This window comes from Cyprinus carpio, chromosome B18 (assembly GCF_018340385.1).
Source record: "Cyprinus carpio isolate SPL01 chromosome B18, ASM1834038v1, whole genome shotgun sequence".
Classification (NCBI taxonomy): domain Eukaryota; kingdom Metazoa; phylum Chordata; class Actinopteri; order Cypriniformes; family Cyprinidae; genus Cyprinus; species Cyprinus carpio.
In genome coordinates this window covers 14561828-14582168 of record NC_056614.1, presented here as the reverse complement: position 1 = coordinate 14582168, position 20341 = coordinate 14561828, and the positions used below count along the sequence as shown (strand labels likewise).

At 36.2% G+C, this 20341-nt stretch overlaps 3 protein-coding genes and 1 long non-coding RNA gene across 5 annotated transcripts in view; 2 read left to right on the top strand and 2 right to left on the bottom strand.

The window, feature by feature from the left end:
• LOC122140417 overlaps window positions 1-4948 on the bottom strand; it is an 8998-nt gene extending 4050 nt beyond the window's left edge. Inside the window, exons 1-2 of the long non-coding RNA XR_006157083.1 lie at window positions 4818-4948; window positions 4345-4468 (exon numbers count right to left, since the gene is read on the bottom strand). This is a non-coding gene — a long non-coding RNA (uncharacterized LOC122140417). The remainder of the gene's footprint in view (window positions 1-4344; window positions 4469-4817) is intronic.
• The window catches only part of LOC122140416 (peptidyl-prolyl cis-trans isomerase FKBP8-like), a 44632-nt gene extending 39516 nt beyond the window's left edge, over window positions 1-5116 (top strand). For both annotated transcript variants that reach the window (XM_042743969.1, XM_042743968.1), the window contains 5 exons: window positions 1-167; window positions 2146-2327; window positions 2468-2545; window positions 4578-4706; window positions 4826-5116. The exon at window positions 1-167 is cut by the window's left edge and continues 51 nt beyond it. In XM_042743969.1, the coding sequence (XP_042599903.1) occupies window positions 1-167; window positions 2146-2327; window positions 2468-2545; window positions 4578-4706; window positions 4826-4912 (643 nt within the window). In that variant the 3' untranslated portion in view covers window positions 4913-5116. The remainder of the gene's footprint in view (window positions 168-2145; window positions 2328-2467; window positions 2546-4577; window positions 4707-4825) is intronic.
• A 2013-nt stretch (window positions 5117-7129) lies between these two features.
• serf2a (small EDRK-rich factor 2a) lies at window positions 7130-9869 on the top strand. Its single transcript, XM_019121978.2, has 3 exons — window positions 7130-7261; window positions 8989-9097; window positions 9484-9869. The coding sequence occupies exons 1-3, from the start codon at window positions 7255-7257 to the stop codon at window positions 9548-9550; spliced, it is 183 nt and encodes a 60-aa protein (XP_018977523.1). The 5' UTR covers window positions 7130-7254; the 3' UTR covers window positions 9551-9869.
• Window positions 9870-9960: 91 nt separating this feature from the next.
• Window positions 9961-20124, bottom strand: zgc:162879 (ras and EF-hand domain-containing protein). The gene is made up of 17 exons (XM_019121967.2): window positions 19645-20124; window positions 18814-18966; window positions 17792-17882; window positions 17190-17285; window positions 17022-17102; window positions 15307-15422; window positions 15087-15155; window positions 14895-14976; window positions 14666-14736; window positions 14347-14530; window positions 14156-14257; window positions 13783-13927; window positions 12079-12160; window positions 10797-10911; window positions 10605-10718; window positions 10451-10527; window positions 9961-10371 (listed from the first exon to the last, which is right to left on the bottom strand). Exons 1-17 carry the CDS (start codon window positions 19953-19955, stop codon window positions 10269-10271), a joined length of 1992 nt encoding a protein of 663 aa, XP_018977512.1. The 5' UTR covers window positions 19956-20124; the 3' UTR covers window positions 9961-10268.
• Between the last annotated feature and the right edge of the window lie 217 nt (window positions 20125-20341).

Here is a 20341-nt window from a genome sequence, read left to right as displayed (position 1 = left end):
AGACTTCAGAGAAAAGCCGAACCCCCTTTCACTGCCCATCCCCGACCGGATCCGCATCGGCAGCCAGAAACGAGAGCGAGGCAACTTCTACTTCCAAAGGGAAGAGTACAGCATGGCAGCCCAGGCTTACTGCATGGCTTTGGACATGCTTACAACACGCACATATGGTAATCCAACCCACAGTGCCCTTCAAACAGCTGTGTCATAATGCAGGAACATTAAGCAGGGACATGCCAGAACATGCACAAATCTTTCATGCGTATAAATGCATAAGGGCACAGATCTCAACAACAGGAAATGTTCTGATAATAGGCTATTTATAAATATTATAATTTCTAATATTTATTTCTAATATTATACATAACATATACTATTAATTAACTTCAAACATACCAATAAAAACATTTTTGTAATATATATATATATATATATATATATATATATATATATATATATACACAAATTATATTATTATATTATATTGGAGCTAACTTCTGGAGACTGTATATATATATATATTATTGGCTTTATGATATCTAATAAATTGTTCAATGGTGATGGAGAAAAACCCTATAATAGCTCTCAATTCAGAGCAGTTCTAGCAGCTCAGCAGCTAATCTGTTTGATCAATAATCATGTCATCGAAATGCTCAGTCATGTCTGCAAGCTGTGACCACCCTGAATAACACTCTTATTAAACCCTACGCTAATCAAACGTAATAAATCTACATGTTATTTCCACCTCCTTAATCATGGTAATTGCTGGAAAGCCTGGTCCATCTTGAGAGGAACGTTTGACAGTAATGAGACAGTAAAGTGCAAATCACCGCTTTGGATTACAGACACTGATAATGACCACACATGCAGAAGTGATCTCCACATCGCCAGTCTCCACTGACCACTCAAGCATCACATATTAGACTCTCCTTCATTTTCTATGCAATATTTTTTCTACATTCATATATCTCACTAGCCACTAAATAGTAATTTTTCTAAATTATGTAGAAAAAAGATTTTGAAGCAAACAAACACTGCATACAGTGATATTCAATACAAAATGTTACTGTAGGCTATATTTTCAATTGGCAATCACTAACCCATACACAAAATATATATTAGAAAGCTCTACAAGTAAGGGAGCGTTCACATAGAACGTGTTTGCATCCCATTTAGTTGCTTTTCCATTGTAAACACTTGCTAGATAGACTTTTTAAACTACTCTCGCACATATGACGTTGAGTTCGAATAACATGGTGCTTAGAATAAAATAAATTAGCCTTAAAAAAATATATATATATAAAAACGCATTCGAGACCCTTTTTTTTGCATGTCATGCCTTGCATTTCACGTTTTAAATGCAAAAACATGTTCTTTACCGACTCATTATGAATTGACTTAAAAAAAACATATTAGTTAATAATCAGTTATGCCTACCTACATTTAGACACAATATTGCCAGTTAATTGCCAGAGTCTGTTATCCAAATTAAACCACTGTATATCCAATCATACTTTTTTTCTGAGAAACAAACAATACATCGTTCCCAAATCAGTTGTTGAACAATTTACTGATTGACTCAATGATTCACTCATAAAGACGGTCCCTGAATGAACCGGTAGCTATTATTGAACCAATCAGTTGAGTAAATGATTCAATAACCCACTCATAAAAACAGTTGCTTGTTTAGTTCCTGAATGAATCGATATTTTTGAACAAATGGACTGAATGAATCAATCAATTAATGACTTAGTCCTAAAGACAGTCACTTGTCAATTCAACTGTTTTTCTCCCCCAGTTTAATAGAAGTTGGAATGGCTTGTACATACTTTTTAAGCCAGCAACCAAACTTAGGTTTTTAAATTGAAGTTGGTGTTTTTGTTCTACAGTGAAATCCCTACCACAAACGCAGACTGACAGTCTCTCTGGAACAAACAGTGAAGTCACAGAGCAGTTGAAGTGTTATATCAGTACTGATGGAACCCTGCTCGACCAATCAGATTTGAGGCCACTAACTAATGTACAATGCCATTTAGACTGGATTGATCCATAAGCAAATACATTTTTAATCGTGTTCAATGTTTCCTTTAGTGTTGTACATTGCCACAGCGTGGTTATAAGGGGCTGTACAATTGTGTCCTCCTGTAGACAGTCAAAGCTGTGTGGCAGAGGAGGAAGAAGAGGAGGTGAACGACCACCGGGTAAAGTGTCTGAATAACCTGGCAGCAGCACAGCTGAAGCTTGGACAGTTTGATGAGGCACTGCACACCAGTCGAGATGTGCTGTTTCTGGATCCCCAGAATGTCAAAGCGTTATTCAGGAAAGGGAAGGTACGGATGAATATTATTCAACAAACTAGGCACTGAGATCATTTACAGTTCATATATGATGAGGTTTATATTTCCATCTGGATTGTAATTTTTCCGAAAACATATTTATTGTAATCTGGTCATGTAAAATGTTTCTGCAGCTTTTATCGGACAGGGGTGAGTATGAGGAGGCCATGGAGACCCTGAAAAAGGCTTTGAAACTGGAGCCGTCCACTAAGGTGAGAGACATGACCGTATCCGCCTGAACACATCTAAATTTCACGTGAGCTGGCAACAGAAAATCCCATTAGCAGCTATTTACAGATCAACTGACCTTTGGGAAAAACCTGGCCTAACTGGAACAGTGTTATTTATTTCAAATTCAATGCCAGCTCATACTCACTGTGGGTCAAGAATGAAGTGTTTGTATTGAAGCCAAAAAGTGCTTTATAATATTAGGTTTATGATTATATTAAGCTTCCAATGTTCATTAGTAAACACCTTCCAAAATGATTTTAAATGAGTACCAAAACAGAGGACGCATTGTGGATCTATTTAAGACAACAAGACCTTTATTAAAAATCTTTCTAATTTGTTTGCATTTCATATACATATCACAGTTTATTGACCGCCGGTCTGTTTGAACATTCAACACAAACTTAAGACAAGGAAGTGAAAACCCGTCCTGAGAAATTCCACTCAACCTACGAGTGCATGCAAACAATATTTGAGTGAACATGCAAATATTTATTTCTACAGCTAGACTCGAATAATATCTGAGAATGAGTTTTGTGCTGTGTTACAATCCACAGAACCAAAACCTGTTCTGTCACGCCTTTGAGAATAGTTAGTCTGTCAAATCCTCAGAGCAGCCACCAAGATTAGAGCTGTCTGGAGCCAGTACACGGACAGAAAGTTACACACACACACACACACACACACACACACACACACACACACACACACACACACACACACACACACACACACACACACACACAAACACACGTGCCTTCCAGTAATCAAGTGAATCAGCACTGTATACACTGTGGAGGTTTATGACATTTCGAGAACCAATAAACAGAACAACTAGCTTCCTTCATAACACTGAATAATATAATGGACATTCTGCAAAAAAATAAAAATAAATAAATAAAAATTTACAAACCATAAAATGTAATATCTAATCTGTTTTATAATAAAGTTGCACAACATGCAGCTCCATGAAAGCATAATGCAATATGCATAAATGCATATATCACTTGTGTATACAGCTCCCAAATGTTATAATACAATAACAAAGTTAAATTAAAAAAATATTTGTCAAATTTGGGATGATATATGAAAAAATGAAGTAAAGCCATTTCACAGAATGTGTCTGGACCTGCTGATGAGTGATTTTGTGATTGACCTCAGGTGCTTTGACCCAGAGTGCTCATGGCGAAGAGTGAGCCTTGTCTAGACAAAACTAAAATATCTGCTGTTCCTATAATGACACCCCGTCTGGATGGCAGGGAAAAAAGCAAACACTGAACTCATTGCAAAATTCAAATAGGATCATAGAGTCAAGAGATGGCATGGGATGGAAAACGTGGTAATACATGTGCTGCTATATACTTCTGCTTTTAGCAGTCTCTAAGTGTATACTCTGTACTACTGGCTTTTGATTAAAATACACGTGTAGGCCTATGTAAATCTTTACTCACTACAAGTGGTATATTCTAAGGAAAACATTAAGATTTCACATTCAAAATCTGCATGGTGATAAAGTAGCAAAGAATAGGCTATAAAAAGCTCAGTAAAGTGATTCCAGTCACATACCAGATTCTCGCACTGATAACAAAAAGGGTCATACAAATGTATAATCCACTAGACTACTACACAATAAACAGATTAAAGTGTTTTAAATTTAACAAGCAGGTCACCCTCGTCTTTTACAAAAAAAAAAAAAAAAAAAAAATCGTTTATGCTTTGATGAAAATTAATAATCAAACTCCTTATTAATATGCAATTTACATTTGAGATGAAGTGATATTACCCTTATAAACATGATCGCCAGCCAGTCAATCATGACGGGCCTGAAATGCAGCTTGCAGACGGTGAAATGGCACCATCTGTTGGTCAGTGTTAGAAAGTGCAGGACCACCTTATTTTTCACAGAGCTGTAGGTTACAAAGTTCAAACATTAACACATTTTTTATTATTATTATTATTTACTTTGTATTACGAGTTTGAATGCTATTTTTTTTTCTTCATATTGTATTTTTATAGGCTATTCATGCTGAACTGTCCAAGCTGGTAAAAAGACAGGCGGGGGAAAGTGAGACCCAGAGTTGGCAAGCTAAACCAGCTCAAAACATAGCGCCCTCTCTGACACCTCCTCCCAAAAAGAAGCCGTTTGTAAGTGACCGACTACCACCTAGTGAAGAGAATAAAAGTGGTGGAAAAAGCCTTTTCAAATGTGCCAGAGCTAGCGTCCAAGTGCTGCAATTGTTTGATCTCGTTTCTTACTCTTTCAGGGAATTTCTTGGAAGTTTCTGCTCGGAGCTCTGGTGGTGGCCTTGGGCAGTTTAGTCACATCTGTGGTCCTGACCGCACGGAACTAGCTCTCTCGACCTACTTGCAAATTAACTACAAGTCGCATAAACAGACATTCCACAGAGCTGCCAAGGGACGGAGGAAAAAATGCAGCTGCATGGGCGGTTCTTCCGGTGGCACACCGACTTATGCAAAACAGAATATACGCACAGAAAAAAAGGGCAAGGCAAATGCATTTAAAATACTTGCAATAAAAACACGAGTATTAATATGTTTGGCGTTTTGTTTTTTCTTTCTGCTACATGACATGTTAATTACTAGAATTTAGCTGAACAGCTGCCATTAAATCATTAAGGTAGAAAAGTCAGGTATGAAAAATACAAAACGAGTGTAGAAATGAAAAAGCTAACAAGAAATCAATATTACATTTACAACCGAAATGTTGCAGAAAACAACTGTAGATGAACAATACGGCTATACAACAAATTACTGTTTGTTGACAAAAGGACTAACAGAATACAAATAAATAAATAAATAAATCAGTATTACAACATTAATTTCTAAACCCATTCTACTTTCAAATTGTTAAATATAAATATAAGACAGATTTTAAATTGTTCTTCAGCTATTAGAATTGCTTCATGATAAATTTGAATATATTATAATAAATAAATACAAATACATAAATACCATATTTAACATATATCAAAATATTCTTCACTGAAGTTAGCATTCACTATTTCCCCCCTTCATTTTTTATTAAGTATTTTTTGAATATTTGGTTCTTAATTACTAAAGAAAGAAAGAAATTGTGGTAAGATAAACAAGCAGCTTTGTCATAATTGCAACTGAAATACCAGAGGAAATATATTATATTAATTAAATGGGGAGTTGTTTGTTTGAATATTGTGTTGGACTATGGGTAAAAAATGTTGAAAACCAATAGATTATATAAATATATATATTTTTATTTTCTGTGAAATAACGTGCAATAACGAATCATTCATAATGAATGACACCAGGAAAATGCATTAGGAAAGTAAATAAGGTCCATTTTTGATTTCATGTTGACTTTACAGCTGCTTACGGAAATGTAACTACATCCGGCCTTGAATACTAACCCACACAATTACTCTGGTACTCCAAGGTTCAGTTTCCTGAGCATTACTCTGTCCTCCTCCACACTCTGGCACTCCTGTAAACAGACTGAACAGTGACTCATCTGTACACAGGATCTAATATGATGGCTGAGTAATCTATTGTTGCCCAAACCAGTTGGTGTGGCATGTTGGAGGAGAATCACAGATCACAGATTCTGTCGCTGACTGTTGTATCATGATGCAGGCGTTGTCATTGAGCAGCGCAGGTGGCATGTCTCAGATGAATGGCTGAAGTGTCAGTTCTGCTTTGCTTTGCTATGGTATAAATAAAAAATAAAAAAATACAGGAATGTAGGCTATGTTTTAATTGATGGATTTTTTTTATTTATTTTTTTAAGGTGACCTAATAAGAAAAAGAAAAAAAAAATGTCTAAAGCAGTGGTTCGGCAAACATAGCGGAGGGGCTCATGATGACTTAAAATGCTTAAAAAAAAGCATTAAACAAATAAAAGTTTAGATATTTCTTATTTTACGTCACCACAAAATCAATAAAAAGTAATGTAATTTATTTGATTTTTTTTTTCTTTTTGGACCTGTGCCTGTAGCTCGTAGGCATCATTCTCTACCCCAACCTAAAGCTTTTTTATTGATTTAATATCTAGGAAACAATATCACACACATATCAACACCAAATCTACAATTACCAAAAATCCACAGTTTAAAATTTCTTAATTTATATTGTTTATTATTATTATTATTATTATAAACCTAAAACTAAATATCATAGACTGTATAAAGGTAAATATATGTACATTATTATTATTATTATTATTAATAAATGCTTTAAAAACAAACAAAAAAAACAACACTGCCAAAAAAGAAAGAAAAAAAAGTAAAATTCAGTGCTTTTAAAACATGTTTTTAGTTTGTTCCTCATGTATAAAATTAAAATAAAGAAATTTGGACTGCAAAGAGCCCACTTAAGGTATTTTCATAATAACATAATTAAAACTTTAAAACATTTCTCTTTTACATTTCAAAATGTCATTCATAATAAAAAAAGCATATAAGGGTATTCTGTAGTCTTTGGTATAGGTCGAGTTTCACCAATGACAACATTCCCCGTGCCTGACGTCACATGTCGCATCCAATCAAATGACTGCCTCCTGTGCCCAAAGATCTCGCGATGCTGTAGATTCTTCTAGAGTAAGTTTGAGGCCGGACAGTAAAGACATCGGTTTGTTGGTTGGGAAATAAGATAGCGGCCCTTTGGGTGAGCTAATCTGAAAATCGGACAAAACTGATCAAAAATGACCAGTGAGTATATCTACAGATCTTACATGGGTTCAGTTAAGCAATATTAGGTCGCTGTCAGACGTGTGTGAGAGCTCTTATCTCGGTCACGGTGTGTGAGGCCTGTGGGATTGACTGACAGTGCAGTTTAAAATTACGATTAAGTTAACGGTACATGTTTTCAAATGGGTTCATCACATCAAATTATATTTTCATTTATCCTAAATTCGTTAACAAATGGTATGTTGGTATAACGCACACACCTTTCAAGCTGTGACAATTAAAGCGGCTGAAACAGTTGTTGGCATTGAATTACATTATGATAAACTTCTTGTCAGAAATAAAACTGATTCAGCATCTGTGAGTCAAACTATGCGTTCCACATGAGGGCATATCACTCGTATTTGTTTTTTAAACATGCATCCTCATAGGAAAGAAAATTCTCAAATGATGAGATCTTACACTAAACCTTGACAAATAAGTCAGCAATTATTTTTATTATTAATTTTTAATGTAATAGTGAATTGAACCTGTTTGTTTTGTATCATATTATGGCTTAAGGACTATATAGTATGATATATTCAGAAGTCCAAACTGTGTGTGTGGGTAATGGACAAAAGTAAATACAATTGTGATAGCTTCTGAACCAGTGAGATTTTTATAACAGTGTAGCAACCTACATAAAATGCACATAAATCACAACTGTCACTCTGTATCTCCTTATCTTAGTAAAGATGACATTTACGTGTTTAGGATTTGTGATGAAAGCTCTGTAGTTTTCATTGTGGTTAGCAAAACAATGCAATGATAACTTGCAGATTCCTGGTTCCTCGCGACATTTAAATTTTCCTAAAAAGAAAGAAAAAAAATGTTCTGAATAATCAATTTGCTTTGGTCTAGTAAATGAAGTTTTTGAAATGTTACTGACAATAATATTTTACATGGTGGAAAAAACTGCATGTGTGTTATGGCCTGAAGGTGGACTTGTTTATAGAATTATGCTAAAAGGCTTTTTAACATAGTAAAAAACTATGAATCGAGGGCTGAAGGTATGTTTAAAGCCTTCTACACACTGCACGATTTTAACAATCTATAATATCATTGCTGGTCACACTGTGTGACATGGATCTAATAAACTTGGGTACAACATGCATGTAGACTGTAAGATGATGACACCTATTGACTCGTAGGCTACGACGCACGTTTCTATAGAAGAATAAAACTTCATAAGCATGCGCTAGTGGTAAACAAAAAGAGCATTATGAATCACATTTTGACAGTTGTAGTTTGTGTGTGCTGAAAGAAAGTGGAAGAAATTTACTGGTTGGTCAGTAAAGGTGGGTCGTAACTGCAAACACAATGTGTGATGAACATGCTGAATTTCTGACACTTCCAGAAAATTATCGTAAGCTATCTTTGGTCGCAAGACTGTGACAATGGCCATCTTTGAACCTCTCTCACTGTACGACATACGACCACCGATTAGGAGCCACGATCACAGAAATCGCCACGATTGTTTCAGGATGCCAATCTTTTGTCTGGGACAGCCGAAAATCGTGCAGTGTGTCTCGGGCTTTAGATTGTGTGCAACAGGTTTTCCAATAAAATGATGTTGATCATTTAGAGGCCTTAGAAAACCATACATCCTGTGACACAGTAGGCTTTTTAGGGTTAAATTTAGGTTGAAACATCTTGAGATCAGATGTGTCAGTCAGATCAGATTTTTAATTTCAGCACTGTGTCCTCTTTAGGGGGAAATCAGCGTGAACTTGCTCGCCAGAAAAATGCCAAGAAGCAAAATGATTTGCAAAAGGGCAAGAGAAATGACGATGGTTTATCTGCTGCTGCCAGAAAGCAGAGGTAACCTACAATACCCAGACACTGAGAGAAACTTGAGCTAGATGCAGCTTCCTTTTAATAATGAGGAATAAACTACCATTAATGTGTTGCTTAATTTCTAAGGCTGATGATACACACAGCAATTTTTTGAGCAATTTTGCCCGGCAACTTTCAAGCAATGTTGCTTGGGCGCTCTCCCCATTGAGAATGGGTAACAAAATTTCTGTCTAAATAACTAAGATCGGTCGTGGGCCCTATGCCTCAACTCGTTGCCTGTTGACGACAACATTGCTCAAAAAGTTGCCCCGTGTATCGTAAGCCTATGAGTATTGGAAATGGTACTTTAAAATGTTACGGGACACTTTACTGCTGTTATTAACTTCCATTTTTTTTTTTTACCTTTTTAGAGATGCAGAAATAATGCAACAGAAGCAAAAGAAAGCCAACGAAAAAACTGACTCTAAAGCCAAATAGAAGACATCAACAAACCCTTCAGACGATCCTAAGCTATTATTGTTGGTGGCGTTAGACTATATTGTTTTTTTGTGGTCTAGATTCAGCAATACCATTGTTTGTACTTTGATTTAAAACTTTTGTATTGTACTAATTTAGTTTGATTGGACATTTACTTCACTGTGTACAGGTCTTACTTTTCTTGCTCAGTATTTACCATGTAAAAACTAAGAATAACAGACCCACAAAACCCATCTTGCTAATCACATACTCTTGTATTTTTTTTATATCTCATTTGCTTTCCTTTACTCAAAACTGTTGAATAAAGTGTAGCTCAAAATCGGAGTTTGCTTTCTTTCAGAGAGGTCAGAATACTAGAGAACCCTTTACCCCTGCAGATAACATCAGATAAACTGCTTTAAGACTTTAAATCAGATCTAAAACTTTTATTTAACACAATGTTAGAAACATCCTTCAACACAACAGTAATTCAATTCTGACATAAATAAAAGTAAATACTTAAACACTGAACCCTGAAGTGAATTTGATCATTAATAGGGAAATTTACAAATATACATTTGATCAGTGTGCCTAAAAACACCAATGATGCATCTGTCTAAAAACTGCTTAAGTGCTAACTGCATTTAAAAAACATGTCATTAACATTTTTCTAACAAAGGACAGGATTTGTTATTTTAAAAAGCATAAAAATCACAATTAAACCAGATCTCTGCATGATTTAGACTCCACAGCAGTTGCTCAGCGTCTTCTTCCGCTTATGAAGACTCAGCTTAACCCGTGACTCTGATCTTCGCCCCAGTTTTGCACGTTTCTTGACTTCTCTGTGATAATTCATAAGACATTTAAAGCCTGAAAACACGTACGTTTTAGAATGAGCAAGAACTGATGTGGTTTCTTTACCTTGCTAAATGTAAAACTGCCTCGATGACATTCGTCCCCTCTTTAGCACTTGCTTCGCAGAACAGGGCATTGTAAGCCTATAATGCACGGAAAATTAAGATTGGCATGGTGGTTTTTACATTCTTCCCATATAAATCTGAGACTCAAGACTCACCATAGCAAGCTTTTCACCATGGAACGCGCTCACGCAGCTTCCCTCTGGCCTCTCTGCCCTCAAATCTACCTTGTTTCCTATTACACACATTGGGATGTCCTCATCCGTTGACTCCTGTGAGGGAAAGTTTACAGAATATGGTCTACAAATGAAACCAAGTAAACAAACTCACTAAAAAGTCATTGACTGTACCCGAATCTGTTCCACCCATTCACGAACATTCAGGAAACTGCTCTCAGATGTGACATCGTATAGCAGTAGCACTCCATGTGCTTTGCGAAAATATGACCTGGCGATGCTGCGGAACCTGTAGAAAAGAAACAAGTTTATATACTTATGTTAAAGGTGCAGTGTGTAAATTTTAGCGGCATCTAGAGGTGAGGTTACGAATTGCAACCAGCGGCTCACCCCTCCCTTTAGAGAAGCTATGGTGGCCAACACAGGTAAAGATGTCGTCGGTAAAGACAGCAGAGAGCAATAAGATTTCTTTACAATATTTATGTACTTGTTCATCATTGTGTCAGTGTTTTAGTCGCAAGAACAACAGTGTCGAAACGCGCTCTGAAGAGCAGTTTATCCATTTAGGGCTACTGTAGAAACATGGTGGCGACTTCCATGTAAGGGGACGCTCGGTGTATGTAGATAGAAATTGCTCAATCTAAGGTAATAAAAACATAATGGTTGATTAAGTTGAACTTTAAAACATTAAAAAAAATATATATTTTTATTTGTAATTTCACAATATTGCGGTTTTCACTGCATTTTTGAGCAAATGTAGCTTTTGAAAGTAGTGCATCTTTGGCATGCTGTTTATTAGACAGCATGCACACCCCCCTCCACACAGAAAGGCCTCGTGTCCTTGCCAGGGCTCAAACCGGTTACATATCAAGTAACAAACATACTAAAGAACCCAAAATATATAAATGTTTAACCCTAAACCTGCAACCCAAAACCCTAAACCTGGTGTTATACTCACATAGGCTGTACATTTATTTGTTCAAAAATAGAGTAAAACATTTTTACATAGTTTTCTTTAAAGATACTCTAAAATGTAATTTATTCCTGTGATAGTAAGGCTGTATTTTCAGCAGCCATTTCTCCAGTCAATGTCACATAATATTTCAGAAATCATTCTAATATGCTAATCTGGTGCTCAAGAAACACTTATCAAGTTTGTAAACGGTTGTGCTGCTTTATATTTTTTGTGGAAACCACGATACATTCTTTGTGGAACATGAAGCTCAAAAGAACAGCATTCATTTGAAAATAAATAAAAATCTGTAACATTATACATGTATATAATCTCTCTTCATCAATGTAATGCATCCTTGCTAAATAAAAATTTATCTTAAAAAAGAAAAAAAGCAGAGTATAATAATCACTAATGATGATTAATATGTAACTAAACATCCATAATTAAGAATTTTAACCAAGCATGCCTACATTTGATTCCCAAATCACACATATATGGTACCTTTCCTGTCCAGCAGTGTCCCAGATCTGAAGGTTTGTTTTTTCTCCATCTACAAGCATCTTCTTGATTTGAAAATCAACACCTATAAGAATTTAAAAAAAGGGGAGTTTAGATTTCTTGGATGTAGCCATCTGATAAAGGCTTTTTATTTACAAGAGTGCCATAGTCATTCTGAAGTTTTCTTTGAGGACCTGTAAGAAAGAACTTTAAAGGGGTAATATGACGTTGCTAAAAACACCATTATTTTGTGTATTTGGTGTAATCACGCCACGTAAACATAAAACCCATGTCTGCATTTGTGATCGGAGAAACGACAAACAAGCGCTACTCTACACTGCTCAAAACTCACGTTTGAATCATCAGTGGCAAATTCTTTAAATATGTAAATGTACTTACAGGCTCTGAGTCAGAAACACCAGACTGTCCTTGCAAAGTTGGAACTGCCTCACTTTATAGAACAGCCTTTGTGCACAGAAGCATCGTAGGCTACTGGTTCAGGAAACAGTCCTCCTCCATAAAATGCACTGCACGCATCTAAATATTTGGGTTGAACTGTTTTGGAACAGTGTTGCAAATACAACTTAACCACTGATTTCTAGTCCTGTCCTCAGGGCTCGCAAAATCGCTATCTTGAATAGTGAGTAAAATTCCTAACTTGATTCGCATTGTTCACTCGCTTGTAGGGGTGAAACGGATTGTAGTTGATCGTTTGCACTCGTTTCTAAGTCTTGCCGATTTAAACATTCAAGTGTTTAAACCACTCACACGCACTCATTCAAATCGCACATAGAGAGCCGCTTTTCAGAAATTGCGCATACACAATTGATTCCTCTTTTACGCATCCTTGCTTCTGAATGAATACATACACAGAATTCTCAAAATAATTCTCTAAGTATTCTCGTAAACAGTCGGTTATGTCTTAAGTGAACGTATACAGTGGAGAAAAATCTCCTGTGCATTATTATATCAGATCCGTGCATTCGGTCTTAAAGGGGCAGCAGCCTTTAAATACCCAGTGTTCCATTAGTGCCACCTGCTGTCGAAGAGTGACTTTTGCATCTTATTCACAAAGCTAAAAATCAGACCATTCTGTTTTTGTTTCAAATTTTTTTTAATTATACAGTCCAAATAACATGTATTTAGCATCTTTTTTGGATAGTAATTCAAATGGTTGCCTCTGATTTTAAATAGAGCACAGACAAAGCCTTTGTTTATATGAAGAGATTTCTTTTAGTTGTATCATTTATCTGATTTGGGATTTGTTTTAAAAAAGCCCTGGTCCTCTTTTGGAAGGCCAAACAAAGTACTGTAGTTTCACTTTCACAACGAAACACACAGCATCTCCACAACATGGCGGCAACAGCGAGAATTAAAAAAAAAAAAATAAATAAAAATAATTACGTCTTTGTGTGAACATTTGGGCGGCGTTATGCAAATCTTCCCACATCATGATGTAAACATGTCAGGGTGTGTTAGAACGAGCCGTTTTAGGAGGGTGTGGTTGACTTAACTTTCATAAAGAATACCTCTTTGGATTTGAGACTTTAGTCTTTGCAACTTTACAGATCTTTATGCTTCAAGAGCTTGTAACACTCCAAAGAGAAAGGAAAATTTGAAATCGCATCATATGACCCCTTTAAACGATTTGGATTCTCAATACTTGTACTGTATTCATAGCACATTCAAAAATGACACTTTTCTCACCAAGAGTGGTTTGTATATCTCCTCTAAATTCGTTGAGACTCAACCGTAGCAAAAAGCTGGATTTTCCCGACCCAGCATCACCAGCCAACACCAGACGGTACACTGGAGCAAGATCTTCAGTGTCATGCAAGTCTTCTTCAGTTTTCTATAGAGAACAGTTGTAAAGAGGCAGTGTATCACAGTGGTTCTCAACCTTTCTGATTTCAAGACCATCCACTTTTCCAGTTGTTTGTCATTTACCTCATGAATGAAAAACTGAGACAAGTCTTTTCACTTTTTCCAAAAACGAATTAAGCATTTATAGTTTCTAGAATACCTAGTGATTAAAAAAAACAAAAAAAACAAAAACAAAAAGGACTGTAGCAAGACCTACCTTGACAGGAAAAGCAGACAACCGCCGCCGAAGTGAGGAGGATATTGAGCCAGCTGTGCTGCGAGCTACAGATCCCAAAGCTTCAGACTTCAGCTCTGACACCTATGAGACATTTAGTTATTTATCCCAGCAATGAATTATACAGATACACACCTGCAAAGTGTGAAAACTAGTGAAAGCTGAAGACTTACCTCCATCTCAGAAGGAATACAAGAGTAACTATGATGCTCAATCTGCACTGAATTATGGCTGTCGTCACTGTCATAATCGCTGCCTGACATTGGCTCGGCATCTCTCTGAACAGAAACGCCACTATCCAAATACTTATCAGCCCAGCACTTCACCAGGGCCATCATGTCCTCTTCATTAGTAAAATAAAAAGTTAAACAAGACTGTAATACAACATATAACATACAGGCCTAAACAAGAAATAATCTTGAAAGTTTTCTCTATTTTTTCCTGTCGAGATACAGCCGCAACAAATACAGAGTAAACAAAGGATATAATTACCCGCTCTGATTCATTGTACTCTGTCGAAGTGGTTTCATCTTTCTAGGAGGAACTTCATTTTTTGGTGAGAGCTACAGAAGAGCAAACATTTTAATACGGGTTGTTATTGTGTACATTAAATGACTCCCAGAAACAGTGGTGTGTTTCTGTATGCTGGAAATACAAATATTTGACCATGGCTGCAGTGAATGCAGTTCTAATTTAAATTAAAAACCAATGAAATAGCTACCCGTCTTTTTGAAGAGCCATTATCCTGGCTCAGTGCACAGCGTAACCCATCATTGCTGTCATACAACGTTTTGTTCATTTCCCTGATGTGAAGGAGAGAAGTCATATTGTATAAGTAAGCTAGAAAATCCATTTCTCCATTAGAATATTGGGATTCATTTGACTCCCAAAGAGAACGACTGAATTGCCTTACTGGAGGAATTCTATTTGGCTGGAATAAGACTGGTACTCCATCACCATCTTCTTAAGGTCATCACTTTCTCTGAGAAGAAAAAGAAAATCACATTAAGCACTTTTTCTTAAATCACTTCTTAGAAAACACATTGCAGGCGGTGATTAAGAACTACTGGCAGCATTCACATATTTACGTACACAAACCCAGCTTAAATGAATCGAAGCATCAATGTTTTCACCTCTCGTGTTGGAGTTTCTGGTCAGTGAAGGCATTCTTCAGCCTGTCCAACTCAACCTGGAGAACAGAGACGTTTATCTGGGCTTTCATAAGAGAACTCCTCAGCTCCTCATTTTCCTGCAGAGGAACACAAAAGCTGATGAGATCATAAATATTTCTAATTGTAACACTAAATACAAATTGAGGTCTTTGTCATATGCTGTCAAAAAAAAAAAAAAAAAAAAAAAACTAATCTTGCATCTGTAAACTATTTATTTCTGTTGCACAATAGACATTACATTTTGTATCTTAAGATGGATTTGATTAACTCAAATCCCACATATCATCTTTCTCCAGCTTACATATCAGTATCTTCCTTCCTGCACCCAGCAATTCAAAACTAGTCTCACAACATTCTGTTGCAGATACCGCGGGAAAGCAGACCTCTAGTATCAGCCCTAATTCTGACATTAGACAAAGTGGGGCAAGATGCGTCAGTGAATAAGCTGTGGTGCAACTTCAAAAAAAAATAAAAATTCATTTGGTCACAGATTACTTTTCAAAAGGACTCTCGTTTAATGTTTTACTCCCAAATTCTCCAATGATTGAACTTGTCAACATCTCTTATCCCTAATATGCACCACATTGTCACTTGATTACTGAGGTTATGTTTGCACAGTGTAAGTGTAGCCTCAGTTTTTCACTTTGCATTTTTGAAACTATTACAATGTCAAATCAATCCCTGTTAACACAGATCTGTGAAAACAACTGAAAATACTATGTGACCCTGGACCACAAAACCAGTCTTAAGTCGCTGGGGTATATTTGTAGCAATAGCCAAAAATACATTGTGTGGATCAAAATGATTGATTTTTCTTTTATGCCAAAAGTCATTAGGAAATTGAGTAAAGATCATGTTCCATGAAGATATTTTGTACATTTCCTACCATAAATATTTTAAAACTTAATTTTTGATTAGCAATATGCATTGCTAAGAACTTCATTTGGACAAATTTAAAAGGCAATATTCTCAATATTTAGATTATTTTTTGCACCCTCAGATTCCACATTTTCAAATAGTTGTATCTCAGCAAAATCATACATCAATGGAAAGCTTATTTATTCAGCTTTCAGAAGATGTATAAATCTGAATTTAAAAAAATTTACTCTTATGACTGTTTTTGTGGTCCAGTGGTTGGCATTGTTCCTAGAAACACCTTGCGCCTGCACACAAACCTATAGACTGAACATTACACACAACATCACGGTTTCCACAAATATGCATTTATAATAAAAGTATAGTTTTCAAAAACTTGCACTTTGAAGTCAGTTTTCAAAAGTTTGCATCTTCAGCCCTCCCAAAACACAGTTGTCATGTGAATGAATGGCCAAAACTCAATTTTGTTTTAAGTTCAAAATAAAGTTGTGTGCCCTCTCAGAAGTAGTCATATTGGTCTTTATGCGATAGTTTCACCTCTGCCTGAAGTCTCTCCAAAACTTTATCCTTTTAAGAATTTTGCAAACAAAACATTGGACTGCACTCAGAGACACTTCTCTGGATAAAATATTTTTGATTCCACTAAAGTCAGTCATAAAAATCTGGTAAACTTTTAGTTAAGAATTTCTAATTTATTTTTGGGATAAATTATTAAACTGGCACAGTTTACACAACACTCCCCTTCTGTTCAAATACCTCTGAAGCCTAATGCATGTTGAAAAGCAGTATCTGATTCATACCTGCATCAGATCTTTAATATGTGCTCTCAATTTGATGGCATCTTCCCTGGGGCTGTTTAATTTCGAATCCTCTTGATATTGCTAAAATTTGAGAAAAAAAGTTACACAAAAGATAGACAAACCTATATGCAAAGACATTAAAATAAGAATCCCACATCGCTCCCTTACCTTTGTGAGCCTTTCTATCGTTGTTTGCAGGTCTGCCAGTTCATTCTCATGCTTGATTTGGAGCGTAGCAATGGATTCGTCCAATTTCTTTTGCTCCTGTATGCATGAAACCCAAGAAGAGAGTTTTCCTTATATGCACAGGCCTAATAAAGAGGCATTTACTAGCTCTCATAGAGAAGCCTTTGTGCACACAGAGTCAGGCCAGCATTCCTGTTAAAAACATCTCACTGGGCTTCAAGAATAAAGGTGAACCACTGAGTACAAAGTTGAACCTGAAATCTCTTTTTTTCCATTACCTAGACAGAATTACACACATTTACATATGTATGAATGCATACACACACACACGTAAACACATGTTTATGCATTTTAATCTGTCTTGGTGTCAGTGTTATTGTTAAGTACTATTACTTAAAACAATGTACAATTTTTAAACAATGTAGGTATCTTTGAATATCATCAAGAACGCAGAAAAGTATTGATTACTTTTGCATTAACCTGCATCCGCATTAATCTTACATAAATATTCAATAAATGAATGAATGTACACGTGCCAATTCATATTCATAATCACTGAACATTCAACTTGTCTGACTTCTCACCTCTTCCCTGACTCTTTCTTCTGTGCGTGCCAGTTGCTGCTGCAAGTCCTCCTCCATCTCTGCTAACTGACTGCTGGTCAGTTCCTCTGTCCTGTTCACATCAAAAAGCACAAGGCATAGCTTTTCAGAACCAAACGGCAACTTTAAAGTCTTTTTTTTTTTTTTATCCAGAAACAACCGGCCTTGGTCTAAGGATACCCTTTAATGCATCCAGGTGCGCCTACATCCAGATCTCAAAAGAAATGTTCCCTGAGGAGTTACTACTGGAGAGATGAAAAAAATCCTTTAAGCTACGGTCTTATCGTAATCATCAAGCGGGTGCAGTTGAGCAAACCTCTGACGAAAGGGAAGGGAGGAACGAACGAAGGTAGGGCTCAAGAGAAGCTGCAACTGTGTAACGTGGACCTGAGGCGAAACAAACAGCGCTAAACACACAGTAAAAGGCCAGGACTATGTCTCGCTGTGGAAACATCCACACCTACAGAACCACATAAGTTTCGACAAGGAGAATGACGAGCTTAGTAACTCAACCCTAATTTTCAGTTTCCTTCTTCCTCAGAAATGGTAGAACTTTTCTTCGTTTTAACAATGAAAGCTTTGTAACTTGAATTCTTTAAACTCTTAAAACAGAAGAAACACTTCCTGGACAGAGGGGGAAATCCTGTGCTTCTGTCCTCCATAAAATGCAATACATGCAAAGTACAAAATGGTTGATTCATTAATCTGATATTGAACATTACAATCTTATTGTACATACTGCCATATTGTATTAAATTCTATAATGGTCCCAATCCTGAAAATATTCAAGGGGCAGCAAGATGACAAATTTAAAATACCTAAGGCCCTTTGTTATTAAAATTGCCTTAAAATGCGCTTTCAAAGATTTAAAGGTGCACGACATTATATCAGGGTGCAATTATCACGGATGAGTCGGTTATGACAATCTGAAAGAGCCAAACCAGCCGTTGTACATCGTGATTCACCACAGCATCCCAGCTGAATCCCGGAAATGCTCCTCTCACCTTCGTAGACTGGTCTCGAGTTGTTCAATCTCCATTCTGTGCTCTTTGCTCTCAGCTACAAGAGCCTTGATGAGATCCTCATATTGCTGCAATAACAGCTCATCTGTTGTGGAGTGGATCTGTTCATACAACTCCTTCAATTCATCCCACTGTCTGCAGACACAAGAAAAAGAAAGCAAAATAAAATGTGACTGGATGAAAAAAAGTGAATTCAGTTGTCATATCAGATACTGGCATGAAAATAATAATACAATTTTTTTTTTTTTAGTGCCTTTCTGCAAACTCAAGGTCACTTTACAATATCAAAACAGATAAACATGACAGCACAGCAGAAAAAAAAAAGATATTTATATATAGTATTTTAAGGTCACATTTTTTTTCTATGTAGCTATATAAACAGACTATAACTGTATAAACAGACACATTTACCTAAATATGGACACTGCATAGACTACTGTTTTTATATACAGCTAGTTATAAGTACTGTAAACTAAACCCAAAATAGCTTTCTGCATTTTTCACTTTAAAAATAAAATACTTAAAAGCAGGTTTTGCCTTTTAGATTTAGCTCATTTGTGTACAGATTTGTCCCCAAAAAAACAAGCAAGTTAGGCTAGGCCACACACACAAACACAAAATTTATTTTAAATGGTGTATTTCCACATATTTGTAAAACTCAGGTCAAATTTAGTAGCCTAACCCTAAGGAAGGGGGAAAAATAACACAATTTGCTACTTAACTGCTTCTTGACAGTGTTTTAAAGCTTTTTTTAAAATAAAAATAAAAGTTTATCAAGAAAAATCTGAACTTTACAAGTCAAAATAAAGTTACCTTCCCAAATAAAAGGCCACATCTCCGTCTAACGTGTTTTCAAACTCATCCCAAGCGCTTCTCTGACTTTGCAAACTGTTTCCCAACAAAGCCAAATTGAGGGCTTCCGAAACTTCATGAAAGCTTAACGAAAAATCGTTAAAGTTAATATATCCATCTCCGTCCAGATCAAACTTGTTGAATAAAGTCCTGATCTCGTCAGCAGGAACGTTAAGCTCGCGGCAAACAATGGTAAAGTCCTCGTATTCGACTCTTCCTGACTTATTCCCATCACAAGCCGCAAAAAGTCTCCGAAGGTCAGCTTGGTTCATAGTTTCATTGAACGAGGACAAACAAACGGTTATACAAAATACACCTGTGTACAAAGATAATGCACCGAAAACGTGGAAGTGATAAAAAGACGAAAGTGTGAAGAGAAATGAACGCTAAAGGTTCGTGAGCTAACATGTACATCACCAACAGGTGCGCAGACACCTCGCGCTGGATCTACGGGCAGCTTATTTAGATGAAGGCATGAGTGATTGGATGAGCGCTCATTATCACGCATTGTAACAAGTTGAACTCAAGTTAGTGTGTCATTGGATAGTCATGGAAGTAGGCGTGCTGTAGAAGTCTACAACAATCTGAGAACCAGCCCTCATTTTGGTCTGGTCAGCTATGGCTAAAACTAGCAAAAAATAAATTAATTAAAAAAATT

Bases quoted from the DNA above. Each gene is read 5' to 3' on its own strand.
- serf2a (XM_019121978.2), top strand. The intron at 9,098-9,483 runs GTAACCTACAAT...TTACCTTTTTAG, and splicing joins GCTGCTGCCAGAAAGCAGAG to AGATGCAGAAATAATGCAAC.
- zgc:162879 (XM_019121967.2), bottom strand. From the start codon at position 19,955: ATGAACCAAGCTGACCTTCGGAGACTTTTTGCGGCTTGTGATGGGAAT. The intron at 15,156-15,306 runs GTGAAAACATTG...TTTTCTTCTCAG, and splicing joins CAGAAACTCCAACACGAGAG to AGAAAGTGATGACCTTAAGA. The intron at 14,531-14,665 runs GTAATTATATCC...TTTAACTTTTTA, and splicing joins AGTACAATGAATCAGAGCGG to TTTTACTAATGAAGAGGACA.